The sequence below is a fragment of the Chionomys nivalis genome, chromosome 11 (genome assembly GCF_950005125.1).
Source record: "Chionomys nivalis chromosome 11, mChiNiv1.1, whole genome shotgun sequence".
Taxonomy (NCBI): Eukaryota; Metazoa; Chordata; class Mammalia; order Rodentia; family Cricetidae; genus Chionomys; species Chionomys nivalis.
In genome coordinates this window covers 39,613,801-39,631,904 of record NC_080096.1, presented here as the reverse complement: position 1 = coordinate 39,631,904, position 18,104 = coordinate 39,613,801, and the positions used below count along the sequence as shown (strand labels likewise).

General features: G+C 44.5%; 1 protein-coding gene across 1 annotated transcript in view; it reads right to left on the bottom strand.

The window, feature by feature from the left end:
* Scp2 (sterol carrier protein 2) overlaps window positions 1-18,104 on the bottom strand; it is a 78,666-nt gene that overhangs the window by 39,258 nt on the left and 21,304 nt on the right. Inside the window, exons 7-10 of the mRNA XM_057783891.1 lie at window positions 14,355-14,418; window positions 7,983-8,069; window positions 6,759-6,909; window positions 4,030-4,177 (exon numbers count right to left, since the gene is read on the bottom strand). Coding sequence (XP_057639874.1) covers window positions 4,030-4,177; window positions 6,759-6,909; window positions 7,983-8,069; window positions 14,355-14,418 — 450 coding nt within the window. The remainder of the gene's footprint in view (window positions 1-4,029; window positions 4,178-6,758; window positions 6,910-7,982; window positions 8,070-14,354; window positions 14,419-18,104) is intronic.

Below are 18,104 nucleotides of genomic sequence, written 5' to 3'. Positions count from 1 at the left end.
GGTACTGGAGACTGAACCCAGGGGTTCCTGCATGTGAGGCAAGCACTGTGCCTCCTGAGCTAGCCCCAGCCTGAGATCTGTCTCCAAAAGGAAAGGAGGGAAAGGAAGAGAGATGTGAAAGGACATCCTACCATTCTGGAGGCGGAAGCAAGAAGACGGTCATGTGATCAAGGCCAGCAAGACTCTTGTCTCCAAAAAAAGTTCTTCGAATTCAAAAAAAAAATAAGGAAGAAAGAAAAGGAAAAAAAGAAAGAAAGAAAAAAGCTGGGTGACAGTGGTGTATGCCTTTAACCCCAGCACTCGGAAGGCAGAGGCAGGTGGATCTCTGTGAGTTTGAGGCAGTGTGAGTTCCAGACAGTCAAGGCTGATACACAGAGAAACCCTGTCTCGAAAAACTGGGGAAAAGAAATTACTCCAGAGGCTCAGAGCAGAAAGGGGATTTTAAAAAACAAACAGATGTGCATGGTCCCAGGTTTGATCACCAATTCTACAAAAAGAAAACAAAACAGAAAAGGAAGTGTTCCACAGACTTGTGGGGCAATATCAAAAGCTCTAAACAGACATCACTGTAATGGCGCACGCCTTCAATCCCAGCACTCAGGAGGCAGAGGCAGGCAGATCTCTGTGAGTTCGAGACCAGCCTGGTCTAGACAGTGAATTCCAGGTCAGTCAGGGCTGTGTATTTAGACCCTGTCTCAAAGTGGAGTGGGAGGCAGAAACAGAGAGAGGATCTTGGTACATTCAGCCCTAAATGGGATATCTCTATCAAATCCCTTCCACCAGGACAGGGGAACCCACCCACCTTGAGGAAGAAGAAAGAGTGTAAGAGCCAGAGGGGATGGAGGATGCCAAGAAAACAAGGCCCTCTAACTCAACATGACCAAAGCGCATATGAACTCAGAGAGACGGCTGCAGCCTGCCCAGGGCCTGCCCAGGTCTGCACCAGGTTCTGTGAGCACAAATAATGGCTTCCAGCTCAGTGTTCTTATGGGATTCCTAAGTGTGTGAACACACGGGTCTCTGATTCTTGTGCTTTCTCTTAGGCTCTTTTCCTTCTGTTTATTTGCCTTGTCCAACTCCAATGTGACAGTTTTTGTTTTATCTTATTGTATTTTATTTTGTTATATTTTTAGAAAAGTATATACACAGGTCCTTGCAGAGGACCAAGGCTTGGTTCCCAACTGCTCACAACAGCTTTTAACTCCAGTTCCAGGGGATCCAATGCCCCCTTGTAGTCTGCTCAGGCAATAGGCATACATTGGTGCACATACATACATGCAGGCAAAATTCAGAAAACAAAAACAAAGAAACAGGGCTCTTGTGTTCGGAGCCAGGCTGATCCAAGGCTTTCTCAGCAGCCCCGATGAAAGGGCAAAGGGAAAGGGCTAGTCTGTGTCTTTGCCCAGGGCAGACTTGGTTCGTCTAGTCTGGAACTGGAAACAGGCCCTCAAGGGAGTTAGGTTTCGGTTCCTGGGAACCTGGCCTTTTCCCCCAGAACAGACTGGAGTTATGAGTCTCAAAGATGCTGTGTGTGGGTCTGTAAGACATTTGCTATGTTCCTTTTGTGCAACATGGCTTGATCAGCTCCCTGATGACTGTGTCCATTATATGATAGTTTTCCAATGACTGTGTTCATTTGCCCCTGAAAACTATATATATAAGATGCTGTACATTTTAATAAACATCGTTGCATCCTGATCCCAAACTTTCATGTCTTTTAATTTATCTTCCTCTGGTCCTCCTCTCAGAAACCTGTCACTAAAGAAAAACCTGCCAGTCCAGGTCAGTCTTGGACTGGGAGATGGCTCAGTGGATAAAGTATTGCCACTCAGACATGAGGACCTGGATTTGAAACCCTAAGATCCACGTAAGAGCCCAACATGGATCTATAACCCCAGTACTCCTACAGCAAAATGGGAAGTGGAGCCAGGGGAGCCTCTGGACGCTTGTAGGGTGCACAGCCATGAGCAGTAAGAGAAAGACATTGTCTCAAACATGAAGATTCTACACACACACACACACAAGATCTTTAAGAATGAAGTGACAAAAATTATAAATACCTAGGTAAATATAAAAGACTTTTTCCTCTTAATGCCTTCAAATATGATCGCGTTAATATTTTCAATATAAACAGGTGTGATATACATGACAACTACAACAATGAAGGCAAAGAGGAGTCAGTTAAGGGCCTGTGTGGTGGCCAGGGTTCTTCCTTGCATCTTAAGAGGCACAATACTAACTACTGGAGACTGAGGGCTAAGTACACACCATGGCCTTGGAGCAGTGGTTCTTAGCTGGGGGAGATTTTACCCACAGGGAGAGATGTGGTAATGTCTGGAGACATTTTTCGTTGTCACGACTGTGGGAGGCATTTGTGGCATTCTGTGGGCAGAAGGTCAAGCACACTCACTGCTGAACACCCTAAAAAGCACACACTCTACCACAGAACAACAGGGCTCAAAGGCCAACAGTGCTGAGGATGTCCTATCAGCACCCTCTAGAGAAGAATATAGGAGGGAGCTAACTCTGTAGAGTGACAGAACTTGGGAGATAGAAGCAAAAGGACCAGAAGTTCAAGGTCATTGTCAGCTATATAGCAAGTTAGAGCTAGCGTGGGGAAAAGGGAGGGCCTATGAGATGGCTCAGCAGGTAAAATGTTCCTGAGACAAGCGTGGTGACCTGAGTGTGACCCTGAAACCCTACAAAGAAGGAAAGAGAGAAAGCAGCTCCATGGTGCTGTTCTCTGACCTCCTTATGAGCACCATGCCACATGCACACCAATAAACACAATACCCACGATAACCATAATATGGACACAGAAGACTATGTTCTTGGACTAGGAGAAAATGTTCACAACATAAATATTTATCACTGGCTGGGCAGTAGTGGAGTACACCTTTAATCCCAGCACTGAGGAGGCAGAGGCTGGCGGATCTCTGTGAGTTCGAGGTCAGCCTGGCCTATAGAATGAGTTTCAGGACAGCCAGGGCTACACAGAGAAACCCTGTCTCAAAAAACAAAACCCAAAACAACACAAAACAAAAAAAACAACAACAAAAAGAAGCTTATCACTGAAATGTATCTAGAATATATAGAGTATATATATTAATATTGTGATGTCATATATATGTATGTATATAAATATATACATTCTTAAAATACAATAATGACAACAGACAACCAAAAGGCAGAGATTTAAATAGATATAAAGACAGGCACAGGGTACATAAAAAGAAGGTACATGAGGGGCTGGAGAGATGGCTCATCAGTTAAGTGTGCATGCACTACTCTTCCCTAGAGGACCCAAGTTTAATTCCTAACACCCACATAAGGTGACTCACAACCAGCTTAACTCCAGCCCTAGGGATCATGAAGTTACTCGTTCACTTACCCACACACGGGTACCAACATAGACACATAACTAAAGATAACATAAATCTTTTTTTTTAAAGGCGATAAATGAATGACCAATAGGCACATAAAAAGGTTTTTAGTATCATTAGTCACGAGGAATGAAAATCAAGACTACAGTAAGAGACAGTCCTATCCTCTGAGCAAGCCTGAAATGTGAACAACGCCGTCAAAGGCCGACAAGGAAGTGAACAACCGGAGTTCATGCACTCAGAAAGGTGCGCTTTCGAAATGGTCAGGAACCTATCACACTCCGTCAATCATCAGCTCTGCCGTTTTCCTTTCTGCAAGGCTTTATTTAAACACAATTTAAAAATACTTGAGATTGTAGGCCTAATAAATCCTCTCTAAAATGGAACAGGACATTCTAAGCACTAACTTGCATAATGTAAAGGAAGGTATACACTCTGTTCTGCCAGGGTTGGTGCCGTCCAAGACTGGATGCTCTAAACCAGTTTGCACAGTGTGGCAGAGCCAGTGTGCAGAGACAGGCAATTAGTGACTCCTATTGCTTAATGAGAAAGTGATGGCTTCTCAGTGGGACCGACATACACACACACACACACACACACACACACACACACATACACACGGGGGAGCCATCTTCAAAGACACTACCTTCTGGACAGAGCCCCAGGGCTTCGTAAGTCAGGAGCTCATTGGCAGAAAAGCAGTCATGAAGCTCTATCACATCGACGTCGGTGGGTCTCAGGCCGGACTTCTCATAGCACTTCCTGGCGGCTTCTTTAGTCATATCAAAACCAACCTAGAACCAAAAGTCCATTCGGGAGTGAGAAAGGGCAGCGGCCCATGGCCTTTTAGCCAAGGCATTTAAGAGACTAGTGCACGCATAACATTAAAAGCTCAAAAGATCACACATAGTGAAATCTCAGCTGAACCTGCATTATATAAAAGGTCTAAATAAAATAATGTCCAAAAAGAAGAATGTACATATAGAATTTTATACCATAAAGAACAAAAGTTTAAATAAGACATCGAAAAAGGACTTAGAATCTCTGAGGTTCTGTCTAGGCCGTTATGAAAACTATGGAATCATAACATATAGCTGTACTGATAAAGTTATAATGTATAGTTGTACTGGCTGAAGAGAATTTTTAATACATTATTATGAGTCACAGTGAAATATATGGAACAATTCTATAGGAAAATATGCAACCTTCTTTTAGAAGATCACAGAGGATTCAAACCACTTTGGCACAGGCCATGGTCAAGTTCTATTCAAGGAGAAGACAGAAGTAATATAAAATGTGCTATGAGAACCTGACTAGAAGCTATGTGGCATCACCCAATGGTATGATCTTGACTTTGCTGGTCAACACCCCACTGCTCTGACAAAACACCCAAGAAAACAACTGAAGAGCAGGGAAGGTTCTTTCCCGCTAGTTTTATTTTTCAGACAGGATTTCATGTAGCCCAGGCTAGCCTCAAATCTACTGTGCAGCTGAGGATGACTCTGCTCCTGTTCCTCCTGCCTTCAGCTGAGGTTACACGTCATGCAGCCATGCCCCACGGGAAAGAATCATTTTGGTTCATAGTTTTGCAAGTTTCAACCCAGGGTCACCTGGAGCTATCACACCAGACCCACTGCAAGGTTAAAAAAAAAAATCCTAGCAGAGAACACGTGGTAGAGCAAGGCTGCTCCAGCAGAGAACACGTGGTAGAGCACGGCTGCTCCGGCTGCTCCGGCTGCTCCAGCAGAGAACACGTGGTAGGGCACGGCTGCTCCAGCAGAGAACACGTGGTAGGGCACGGCTGCTCCGGCTGCTCCAGCAGAGAACACGTGGTAGGGCACGGCTGCTCCAACAGAGAACACGTGGTAGGGCACGGCTGCTCCAGCAGAGAACACGTGGTAGGGCACGGCTGCTCCAGAAGAGAACAGGTGGTAGGGCAAGGCTGCTCCAGCAGAGAACACGTGGTAGGGCACGGCTGCTCCAGCAGAGACCACGTGGTAGGGCACTGGCTGCTCCAGCAGAGAACACGTGGTAGGGCACGGCTGCTCCAGCAGAGAACACGTGGTAGGGCACCGGCTGCTCCAGCAGAGAACACGTGGTAGGGCACGGCTGCTCCAGCAGAGAACACGTGGTAGAGCACGGCTGCCCCCCCCCCCCAGGCCAGGGAGCAGTCAGAGCTTTTCCACAAAGCCTCATCCCTGAAACCCATTAAACTGTGAACCCATCAATGAATTAATCCTTTGATTAGGTTGGAGCTCCCAAGATCTGGTCACCTCCCAAAGACTCCACCTCAAAACAATGCTGGATCAGGCACTAAATCTATAACATGTGAGCTTACGGGGAATCAAACTAAAGCATTTGATTAAGTTGTGTAAGCATTTCACATTTAAAGCATGTTGTAGAAATTTATTTTATAAACTCTAATTTACTGTCACAATTGTTTCTGTAGTTGAGGGGCAAATCTTCAATTGTTCAACTCACTTTAGGTCTGAAATCTTTTATTTTCCCTTTAATAAGGGTAAATGCCTTTAATTCTAGCACTTGGGAAGCAGAGGTTGGTGGATCTCTGAGCTCAAGCTAGCCTGGTCTAGAGAGAGTTCCTGGACAGCCAGAGCTACATGAAGAAGCCCTTTCTCAAAAGTAAATAAATAAAAAACCAGAATGTCCAATAAATTAAAATACCGCATTTATGATGCCATTCTAAGCAGCATCTGATTAGCAATGTAGCTGAGGCTGGGCCTGAATTCCTGATTCTCCTTCCTCCACCTCCCAGTGGCCTTGCTGGAGTAGATGTGCCCTTGTTAGAGGAAGTGTGTCACTATGGAGGTGAGCTTTGAGGTCTCATATGCTCAAACTACCACCCAGTGTCTCAGTCCACTCCTGTTGCCTCCTGATCAAGATGTAACCAGTTCCATGTCTGCCTGCATATGAACTGAACCTCTGAACTGTAAGCCACCATCTCAATTAAATGCTTTCTTTTATAAGAGTTGCCGTGGTCAGGTTAGAAAGATGGCTCAGCAGTTAAGAGAACTGACTGCTCTTCCAGAGGACCTGGGTTCAATTCCCAGCACCCACATAGCAGCTTGCAACTGTCTGTAACTCCAGGGTCCAACACCCTGACACAGACATCCATACAGGTAAAACACCAATGCACATAAAAAATAAAAATAAATATTTTTAAAAAATTGCCATGGTCATGGTGTCTCTTCATAGCAACAGAAACCATAACTAAGAAAATGGGCTACACAAGAACCTTTCTAGATCAAGTTTTTTATAAGTGCTTTCCAGAGCTAACGACAATAAAGTGTCAGGTTGCAATTTAAAATAATATTTCCTTAATTTAATTTTTTAAAAAAAAATGAACCTCGGATATACCATTTTAATAATGCTTTTTTCTTCAAATGTGCTTGGCAAATCAGTCATCATCTCCTGTGCCACAATTTCCACAGCTTTGTCTTGCAGGCCATACTTCAGTACGAAATCTTCACTAGACAAAATTGCCGCTGCAGCGCCATTGGAGGTGGGACTAGGAGGAAGTGAAACAATTACTCCACATTGTCCATCTCCTAGGCGTTCAGACTGGGAGCTGGGGTGGGGGAGATGAAGTTTGTCCCCTGGCCAATCCCAGTCTTCTCTGAAATGTTTACTATTTAACTGCACATGCATCCCACTGAGGCTGAGTCTCCAGCAAGCCCTCAAAAGCTCCTCTCTGCTTAGTCCACAGTCTCTCCCTCAAGCTCTCACTGAGAGAGTCCTGCATATGCCTCCACTGACGCATGAGGCGATTTCTGGAGACCTCTGCAGAGTGGTCTACTTCCTGCATTAGTTCTATGAAGATACTACTAGGGACTCACACCACTCCAGCCTTGCTGTATCCCAGAGAGCTCAGTCTGGAATTCTCTTGGAAGCTGGGGCATAATAGAATGGTGACATTAAAAAATCCAGAGGTGAGACCCTTGAGATCTCAACACAGATCTACAATCAGCTGGGAAGCTAAGTGGCACACACAAGAGCCCCTCGATGAGCTGGGAAGGATTTTCTAAGTGGGCCGTCCTTCAGACTCTGCCAGTGACAGCTGACCCATTTTGTCAACTGCATCCCAGACAGTATCCCCAGAACTCAGTCAGGAATGTACGCAGGACTACCCAGTACTCAGTCAACGTTCGAGGAGCAAGAGAATGGTAGGCAAGTTTCAAGATGTGACTGTGAGCACTGTTAGAGCTATGAATCCTTCATTTCGCTCTTATCTATCACAGAGAAAAGTTTTCCGTGTTAGAAGTCTACAGGGAAAACAAACGCTCCCAGAGCCTTAGGGCTGCACTCACCTCCTAAGGCGTTTTTAATAAATAAACACAGAATACCCCAAACAAGTAAAAGTTACTAGAGAAGGAAGAGGTAAAATGTATTTTTTCATGACAGAGGGGATCTGCCTCAGAGCAGCAACAAGAAGTTGGGTACATGCTCAGGAAGCCACCCAGAGTGAGGGGACACTGGCAATTCTACAAAAGTTACAGACAGAGCCTAACATTTACCCAGGGAGGGACGGGCAGGGGATGAGCAGTTAGCTATACTTAGGAAATATTAACATGTTTTTCTTACCAGCATTGCAAGACAGTCAGAAAATCGAAAATCGTCCTAGATTTCATTACTTCATCTAAGCTGTATTCGCTCTGGAACTGGGAATACCTAAATACAAGATACATGGTTGCAAGTAGGGAAGCAACTGTAATTTCTGCTGACGAATCTTTTCACAATCTACAAACTTACATTAAGAAGTTTCAACCTTAATGTCATTTGAATGAAGTTTTTAAAATAGAGGAAAAACCACCTACTCTACAACCCTATGCTGTGTATGGAAACTGTCCTAGCTGGGCAGGGTGGCACATGCCTGCAGCCCCGGAGCTAACACTGTACTTGGCACTAACTATACTTGACATTAACACTCGGGAGGAGGAGGCAGGAGGCTTAGAAGTTCAAGGTCATCGTCAGCTACACAGAGAGCTCTGGGCCAGTCTATACTACCTGAACAGTCTTAACAACAACAGTAAAATCTGCCTACTACGGAGTTCTAAAACCATTTCCCTGTGACAGGACTGGCTTTGTGATACTAATAAGATGGCTGAAGCAGGGCCCCTGGCCCACCATTTCCTCTCTCCTCATCTCTCTCCTCCTTGACCCAATCCTAAGAGGGTCTCTCTCATTCTAACCCAGGTTGGCCTTGGACTCTTCATTTTCCTGCCTCCCTATGTACTGGAATTAGGTGTGTTCCACACACTGCTGCCTCAGGAACCTTTAAGACAGGCATCTGATCACCAAGGAGACCAACCAGCCTGCTCATCCTTTGCTGGGGAAAGGAAGACGGGAAATTAAGTTCAGTCATGTGACCAGTAATCATTTACGGAGCATGCCCATATAACAAAGCTAATAGAAATTCTAGACACAGAAGGTGGGAAACGCCTAGATGTCCTGAGGAAGCTACAGTGAGGGTGACAGCCCCTCCCCATCAGAGGATAAAACCTCTCTATGTGGGGACTCAGCCAGTTAGGAGCTCCTGAATTCCAGACTAGGACTCCACACTGCTACATAGCCGAGGATGACTTTAAACTTCTGGTCCTTCTGCTGGGATAACAGGCATATGACACCATGCCCTGTTTCATCTGGTGTTTTTCTGACTAACATTCTCTATAATAACGCTATGTTATTCTAGAATCATAAAACCGGGGGGGGGGTCATAGGAATCCCTTAGATTGTAGCCAGTGAGCCAGCAGTGTGAGTGAGCTGGCCAACTACCAGTAACTGGCATCTGAAATAAGTCATTCTCCTGAAGGGCAGAAGCTGAGCCTTGCACTGTCTGTTATCTTTGGGTGGCTCATGCCAGCCCCAAGTAACAAGGTGTCCAGCTGGTGCTAACATCAGTTAGATGTTACAGCAGAGCGCCTTACTTTCCCCTAGCCAGTTATAAAACACTAGCCACTAAAATGAAAGGACTTGGGGTCAATGAGATGGCACAGGTGAGGGTCCACCCCCCTCAGATCTGGTAAAGTGAGTATAATACCCAGAGCCCACACAAAGATGAAAGGAGAGAACTGACTTCACGGAGCTGTTCAGTGAACCCCACACACATGCCACACACATCATGCCCATAGCACACAATAATAATAGATTAATTAATGTTTAAGTCAAATGGCTTGTTGGCTAGGGATGTAGCTCAACTGGAAAAGTTAGGGAGAGTTCGTTTGCAGTTTAAAACAGGATCTCTTTATGTAGCTCTGGCTGTCCTGGAATTTGCCTTGTAGAACAGGTTGACTGACCTCCAACTCACAGAGATCTGCCCACCTCTGCCTTCTGACTTCTGGGCTTAAAGGCATGCACCATCACACCCAGCTAGAGTACTTTCCTAGTACACATGAGGCCCTGGGTTCCCAGTTCCACACAAACTGGGTATGGAGGCACATGCCAGTGATTCTAACACCATGTTTGTAGAGGCAGGAGGAGAAGAAGCCTGAGGTCATCCTCCGAGACACATCCAGTTTGAGGACAGCCAGGGCTACACGAGACCCAGTTTCGGGAAGAAACAGAAAAATCACTTGCCTAACATATGTGATGCCCACATTCCGTAATAAATAAAGTTAACTTTGGCCATGACTAGCTTTCAGAAACTACCTTATTTGAGCCATACCCCATGCTGGGCAAAGAGACAGGAATGCAGTTCCTACCCTCAAGGAATCCTGTATGATTCCACAGTAAAGAAATACACTCTCTTCTAATATTTACAATACATGCTATGACAAAAATGCTATGTGGGTGGTATAGGAGCACACAGCTGTGCATTAAACCCAGATGCCCCAAAACAACTAACAAAAGGGGGGTGGATTCCTGCCTGGCAGGAGAGGCTGCAGATGCAAAGCAGCCTGCGGTGGAAAAGCAGCCTGCGGTAAAAAGGCCATCAAGACAGGCAGGAGGACTTGGAGTCTGGGAGGGGCGAGGAGGCAGGACGGAAAGGTGGACAGGAGAATGACCCGGGATTAGAGCAGAAAAGCCCATTTTTTGATGGTTGTATTTAATCCAAAAAACAGTTAGGAACAGGGTACTAAACTGGGCCATGGCTCGGTAAGATCCATATTTCATCAGTAAAACTTGGTATGTAAAAGGGATAGAAAATGACAGCACCAAAAGAAAATCGGCAAAGAGATGGGGACAATTAGTTAGAGCCAGAAATGAAAGGGCCTGGTGTGGGAAACTGGAAGTGAAAGACAGAGAAAAGGAATAAATTCCAAAGATGGTCAGTAAGGAGGCAGAACCTGTGAGTTCATCCCCAGCTGCACACAGAACAGACGCCATGGGAGGTAGACACGAGGATGTTCTAGCTTCCTTAGACAATGAGGTTGATGTTGATGTCAGTGCCCGTGATAAAGAACAAGGAAGGAAATCCAGGGTTGAGGGAGGTGACATATTTAGAGTGGACCCACTGGCTCTGAAGAACCTGCAGGACATCGAAGTGGAGCCAACCAAGAGAAACGTCAGACCTAAGGGCAAAGGTGCAGGTGGCGTAGGCTAGCCCCAGTCCTTCCTACTTACCACAGATCCTCGCGGCCTTTCACTGGCCCTATTCTGTGTGGGAATATGCTCAAAAATAGGGGTTGGGTTTAGTTTTCTCTTTTGGAAGTAGGATCTCATGGAACCCAGGCTGGCCTCAAACTAGATACGTAACTGAGTGTGACTGGCCTCCTACTTCAGTCTAGAAGAAGCCAAAACTGCCTTTTGGAGCCCCAATGCCAGAAAAGTGCAGTGTTGTTAATTCCTCAACATTCCAGGAAATCAGAAGGACCCTTACAGCTCTCCAGGGACTAAGGGCAAGGGATCAGTTGTACGCAGCTTTACAGGCCTCAGCAGGCCCGTCCTAACTCTGCTACTCACTGCCAGCACTTCCTCTGACGCTAACTCTGTCCCAAGTACACTGCAAGAAACAGAATGAGAAGCTGGGCGGTGGTGGCGCACGCCTTTAATCCCAGCACTGGGGAGGCAGAGGCAGGCGGATCTCTGTGAGTTCGAGGCCAGCCTGGTCTACAAGAGCTAGCTCCAGGACAGGCTCCATAGCTACAGAGAAACCCTGTCTTGAAAAACAAAAAAAAGAAAGAAGGAGGAGGAGGAGGAGGAGGAAAGAGAGAGAGAATGGGAAGAATAAGTGAAAGAGAAGAAGAAAGAGAAAGACGTGAAAGAAAAGGAGGAGGAGGAAGAAAAGAACGAGAAGTGAGGAGCTCTCTGTGGGAGTCATGGCAGGCAGGGAAACGAGGTGAGAATGAAAAATTGGTTCAGCCCGACTCACCTGTCAGACTGGATCAACTTCTAGGAAGTCTGATGCCAGGCAGTTTATTGCCAGCATACTTAAACACAATATAATTAGGAAAAGGTTTCCAGGTGTAACCGTATTCCTGGTGCACAAGGAGGCAATAACTATATTGAAACAACTTAAAGCAGATGCCATTTCTTCCAAGAAGATGGGTTCTAGAGCCAAGCTACCTGTATTAGTTTAAGGGTCTAAGGGAGGGTCTGGCACAGTCTTGATCATACAGATAATACAGAGGTCGTCTGGGCTATTGGCCACCTCTGGTCATTGTTGTGGGCGCTTGAGGGAGCCCCTGGCTGTACAGGTAGTGTAAAGATCCTTTAGATCACTAGCTACCTCACGTCCTGGTGGTAGAGCTTTGATATATCACAGCCCAACAGGTATCACAGATTTCCAGGGTATTTCTCACCTCCAATTCCTGGCCTTCTGAAAAAACAGGTTCTACAGCTTTCCCTTTGACAGGACAATCCTGGGTGCTTAAAATTCCTGGTTTCCCTGAGCTCTGTGGGTGCAAAAGCCTTATGCTCCCCACAGAGGAGGAGCAAAGGGTGACGGAATCCGACTTTACCATGTAAGCCGTGGGCATCACCGGACTTTCACAATAGTCTTAGGTTTTCTATGAAAGACTCTTGGGTCTTGGGGATGAAATCTGTCTAAGTTCCTTCTCCTGCAGCCATGATAAAATAACCTGACAGAAGTAATGAGGGAAAAGGATTTCTCTAACTCACAGGTGTAATCCATCATGGCAGAGAAGTCAAGGCTGCAGGCTTAAAGCAGCCGATCCATTCCATCTGAGGTTGGAAGGAAGAAAGGGACGAATGAATGCAAAGGGATCAGCTCCCTCAACTTCTCTGCAATGATGGGCCTGGAACTGTGTGTGAGCCAAGGAAACATCTCCCTTACTGCTTTTGTTACAGCTACACAAAATGAAACAAGGCAGAACGAGGCATGCCCGGAGAAAGCTGACAGCAGCGTGAAGTGTGACACGCTCGCAATGGTTTGTGTTTCAAAAACACCCCTATTATGTCAAGGTTTACATTTAGTAAGTGTGGCAAAGACAGTTCAGAAACAATTTTCTGATTCCCTCTGTGCTAAGCACTAAGGATATGAAGATGAGAAAAGACTCTTGCCCTCAAGGAGTTTGTAATTGAGGAAGAAGAAATAAATAAGAACAAGGTTGTCACTTCTCAAGATGAGGCAGGGAGGAAGAGAAGAAAAGGCGGGAAGAACTAATCTGACTAGGGTTCAGAGGTGGGGCCTTGGGAGGTGATCTGGATTAGACAAGGTCATCAGGGGAGAGCCCTCATGATTGAGTCCAGGTGGCTTTACAAGAAGTGCAAGAGACCAGAAGACACAGATCTACACACATGACCCTAGTCTCTCACTATACACTGTCCTGTACCTCCTCAAACTTCTGCCAATAAGAGGCCATTATCAAGATGGACATGGTGGCACGCATCTTTAATCCCAGCATTTGGGAGGCAGAGGCAGGCAGATCTCTGAGTTAGAGGCCAATCTGGTCTACAGGGTGAGTTCCAGGACAGCCACGGATACACTGAAAAATCCTATCCAAGAAAAGAAGGCCACTGTGAGATGGAGAACTCTGTGACTTGCAATGTTCAGAACCACAAGGCAAAATAAATTCCTTTTCTTTTTAACTCATCCAATCTGTGATATGGTGTTACTGGCAAAGAAATGATCCAACATGTTTTGCATTGTTTTTACAGAGATTCTGGTTATATGATACCGGTTCAGTTCCCAGTGGACCACTTTCCCCAGCAAACACTGAGTTCATGCTATGCACTACCACTAAGCATTCAGAGATTGCTGAGGGACAATATATCTGAATACATCCAATATCATTTTCTTCAGATTACTTTTAGGATATAAATAATTATATTGTCCTTCCAGAATAAGTTAATAACACTAGAGTGACTGAAATTCATCTCAGTTATAAAATTAATATGCATTTTACAATCTTTTTTTTTTTTTTTTTTTGGTTTTTCGAGACAGGGTTTCTCTGTGGCTTTGGAGCCTGTCCTGGAACTAGCTCTGTAGACCAGGCTGGTCTCGAACTCACAGAGATCCGCCTGCCTCTGCCTCCCAAGTGCTGGGATTAAAGGCGTGCGCCACCACCGCCCGGCTACAATCTTTTTTGTTGTGCATAGAAATGCACCTAGAATCACTAGCTCTAGCACTAACCTGCCCCATCCGCCCCATGCAAATATTTTAGCATCTGTCACTGTTATTCTTATTTAAAAGAACCATTAAAGACAGGTGGGACAAACCTTCTGATGCAGAAGGACTGCCACAAACTGGAGGCTAGCTAGGGCTACTCCCTCCAACTCGGCCTCCCTCTCCAAAAACAAACAAACAACCTTCAGAACATAAATAAGTTTAAAAAGAACCATTAAGCTTTAATTGTATTTTAAGTATAAATAAGCTAAGAACTAGAATGGCAAAAGCAGACAATGTATGCTTTGAGCACAAGCCTTTCTTTTATAGAAAATAATAAACATCCAAGCTAATATCTTTGAGATCTTGCGTTTGTTGTCCAAGTATACAACTGCATATTACACAGTAGGAGAGACCAGATTTTCATGTCATATCTCTGAAGTACTTACGGGTTATTAACTGAGTGTTTGTGATTTTTCCATCCAATTTTTGCAAAGTGTTCAACTTTTGTTCCTGCAGAGAAAGCAAACATCAATCAATGTGCTGTTTTCTTCAGCTCATTATCAAATGTCACAGTGGAACTCAGTGTTTTGCTAAATATTTCCATAGTTTCTCTTGCCCTGATATCAGGGTTAAAGACAGCAATCACTCATACGATTTGCTATAATTAAATCTGAGCATTTCACAAATTAACTCAAGAGACATATGAGATAAAAACACTTCCAACTGTCTGTTCTATTTATACTAAATAGGATTCAGTTTCAAAAACTAGGAAATAAAGTCTGGAGCCAAGTGCTTAGCTGGAGAGTATTGCCAGCAATGACCCAGTGCCTGCCAGACATTCCCAAGCCCCAGAGTGGGTGTACGAGTCACGTCCTCTAGGGCCTGACAAACAACCCCCAAAACTTTATGATACAGCAGAAGGGTCTTTAGAAAAGTTACAGCCAGTGAATCATAGATGTTTTCCAGATCTTTGGGGCTTTTTGTTTTGCTTCGTTTTGTTTTGTATTTTGAGACAGGGTCTCACTGTTTAGCCTTTGGCTGGCTTGGAACTCACAGAGATCCACCTGCCTCTGCCTCTAGAGTGCTGGGATTAAAGGTTGTGCCACCAGTGATGGCTTTCAGTTCTATTTTTAACCTCAAACAAACAGGGCAAAGGAAACAACTGAACAGATTCTATTTAATCTCAGTACTCAGGAGACTGGGTGAGCTGTAGCAGTGTGGTGGGCACAGTACAGGACTTTCGCTGATTTCAAGGAGTGTTGAAACACCTTGTAATCCCAACACAAGAAGAGGGAGCAAGGAGGATCAAGATGTAAGGCCAGCCTGTACTACACTGAACCTTGTCTCAAAATATAAAATAAGCAGGGCCAGATGCTGTAGCCTATGCCTTCAATCTCAGTACTCAGGAGACAGCAGCAGATGCTGTGGCCCATGCCTTCAATCTCAGTACTCAGGAGACAGCAGCAGATGCTGTGGCCTATGCTTTAATCTCAGTACTCAGGAGACAGCAGCAGATGCTGTGGTCTATGCCTTTAATCTCAGTACTCAGGAGACAGCAGCAGATGCTGTGGTCTATGCTTCAATCTCAGTACTCTGGACACAGCAGCAGGTACTATGAGCAGGTCTTACATCTTCAAATTCCAGGTCACCCAAGGCTATGCAATGAGATCCTGTCTCAAAACAAAATAAAATAAAAACTGTGGGTAGAAACTCTAGGAAGGGGCTGGAGAGATGGCTCAGCAGTTAAGAGCACTGGCTGTTCTTCCAGAGGACCTGGGTTCAATTGCCAGCACCCACATGGCAGCTCACAACTGTCTATAACTCTAGTTTCAAGAGATATGACATCCTCACACAGACATACAAGGAGGCAAAACACCAGTGCAAATGAAATAAAAATAAATTATTGGAAGAAAAAAAAAAAGAACTTCAGGGAGACAGACTTGAGGATTTGTTGCTGTTGTTTCTGATTTGGTTTGGGGTTTTTTGGTTGGTTGTTTTTTGTTTTATTTTGTTCTCAATACAGGGCTTTATGGCTTTCCACAGAATCCAATTTCACATATAAATGATCATCCCCTAGAAAAGGATTCTGCTGATCACTTACCACGTATTTCTTAAGATCAGGCATTCAAGGTCATCTTTAACTCATGAACCCCACCCAACAAAAAATGTTCCCCTTAAAAAATTTTTGGATGTTCAAAGAATATACTTAGCATAAAAAGATTCCAATCCCCTAGAATCAAATTATAAAACCACAAAAGGCTGCCACCGACTCTGTCAAGTTAAATTCTAGAAAGTGTGACTCATGCCTGTAATCTCAGCACAAGAGAGAGAGAGAGACTCTGCCTGTGATCTCAGCACTCCAGAGAGAGAGCAAAATTCATGCCTGTAATCTGAGAGAGAGAGAGAGAGAGACAGAGAGAGAGAGAGAGAGAGAGAGAGAGAGAGAGAGAGAGAGAGAGAGACTCTGCCTGTGATCTCAGCACTCCAGAGAGGGAGCAAAGTTCATGCCTGTAATCTCAGCACTTGAAAGAGAGAGAGAGAGAGAGAGAGAGAGAGAGAGAGGGAGTGAAGCAGGGAGAACTACATAAAGTCTAGGCTAGCCTGGGTTACACAGTGAGCTCCAGGGTAGACCCTGTCAACACAAAACCAAATTCAACTATTTCAAAATTTAGACTAGAAAATTATTAAGCTATCCCAAGTAATATAAAACTTTAAAAAAACACGTGAGTTTTAAAACACACCAGTTCAAGGATTTCCAAGGCCAATGGAAGGAGTCTTTATAGCCTCCAAAACTAACACAAATGAGAAGGAAAACATGAGTGAACAGTACCATATAATTGGCAAAACCAGAAAAGCAGCGATGCCCAAACCTCACATACACAAATGCCAAATCCCAACCACAGACCTTTGGGTAACAAGAGCAGCCTGAAGGAAAAGAGTGCAGAGGAGACACAGGAGGTGCTAATGGCAGCCTATGGTCATTCAAAACCCATCATGGGACAAGAACAATGCCCTCCCCAAGTGTGAACACGCAGATAAAAAAGTTTCTATAATAGAAATAAAGAACTTATTTTTAACTTTTTATTTATTTGCATGTGCATGTGTATATGCTGTATTTGTGTGTGATGTGTGTACGCTGTATTTGTGTGTGATGTGTGTACGCTGTATTTGTGTGTCATGTGGGGTCCTAGGGATTTGAACTCAGATCCTTAAGCTTGCACAGCAAGTGCTCTTATCTGAGCCATCCTCCCAGGCCTCTAGAAAAAAAAAACTTTATAAATGATTCTTTAAATCAGTCAATAAATAATAGACATTACTTTTTAGAGTCCTAATCAAGCTGACTTGAAAATCTAAGTGAAATGGTAATTTCTTGGAGAAATAGAGATTTACTAAAATTGAACCCATTGAAAATAGAATATTTAGCCTAAAAGAAATACAGAAAATGAGGCTGAGGATGTAGATCAGATGGTAAGGATCTAGCATGCAGGAGACCCTGAGTTCAATCCCAAGCACCACAAAAATGATGTGGTGGGGCTGGAGAAGTGGCTCAGCGGTTAAGAGCACTGACTGTTCTTCCAGAGGTCCTGAGTTCAATTCCCAGCAACCACATGGTGACTCACAACCATCTGTAATGGTATCTGGTGCCCTCTTCTGGCCTGCAGGCATACATGCAGGTAAAACACTGCATAATAAATAAATAAATCTTTAAAAGCCAATGTGGTGACACAAGCCTCTAATCCTAGCACTTAGGAGACAGTGGGATGATCAGGAGTTCAAGGTCATCCTCAGCTACTTTAAGAGTTAGAGGCCAGGCCGGGTAATCCCAGTGCTCAGGAGGCAGAGGCAGGAGGATCTCCGTGAGTTTGAGGCCAGCCTGGTTTACAGAGAGAATCAGGACAGGTTCCAAAGCTACATAGAGAAGCCCTGTCTCAAAAAAACAAAAATACAAAACAAAACAAAAAAGAACTAGAGGCCAGGAAAGAGGGGGAGAAAGGAAAGAGTAAAGAACAAAGGACAAGGAAGGAACGGGCCAGGCAATGGTGGAACACATCTTTAATCCCAGCACTCGGGAGGCAGAGGCAGGCAGATCTCTGAGTTTGAGTCCAGCTTGAAAGCCAATCACAGAAAGAAGAAAAAAGAAAGAAAGAAAGAAAGAAAGAAAGAAAGAAAGAACACAACCAAAAAAAAAAAAAAAA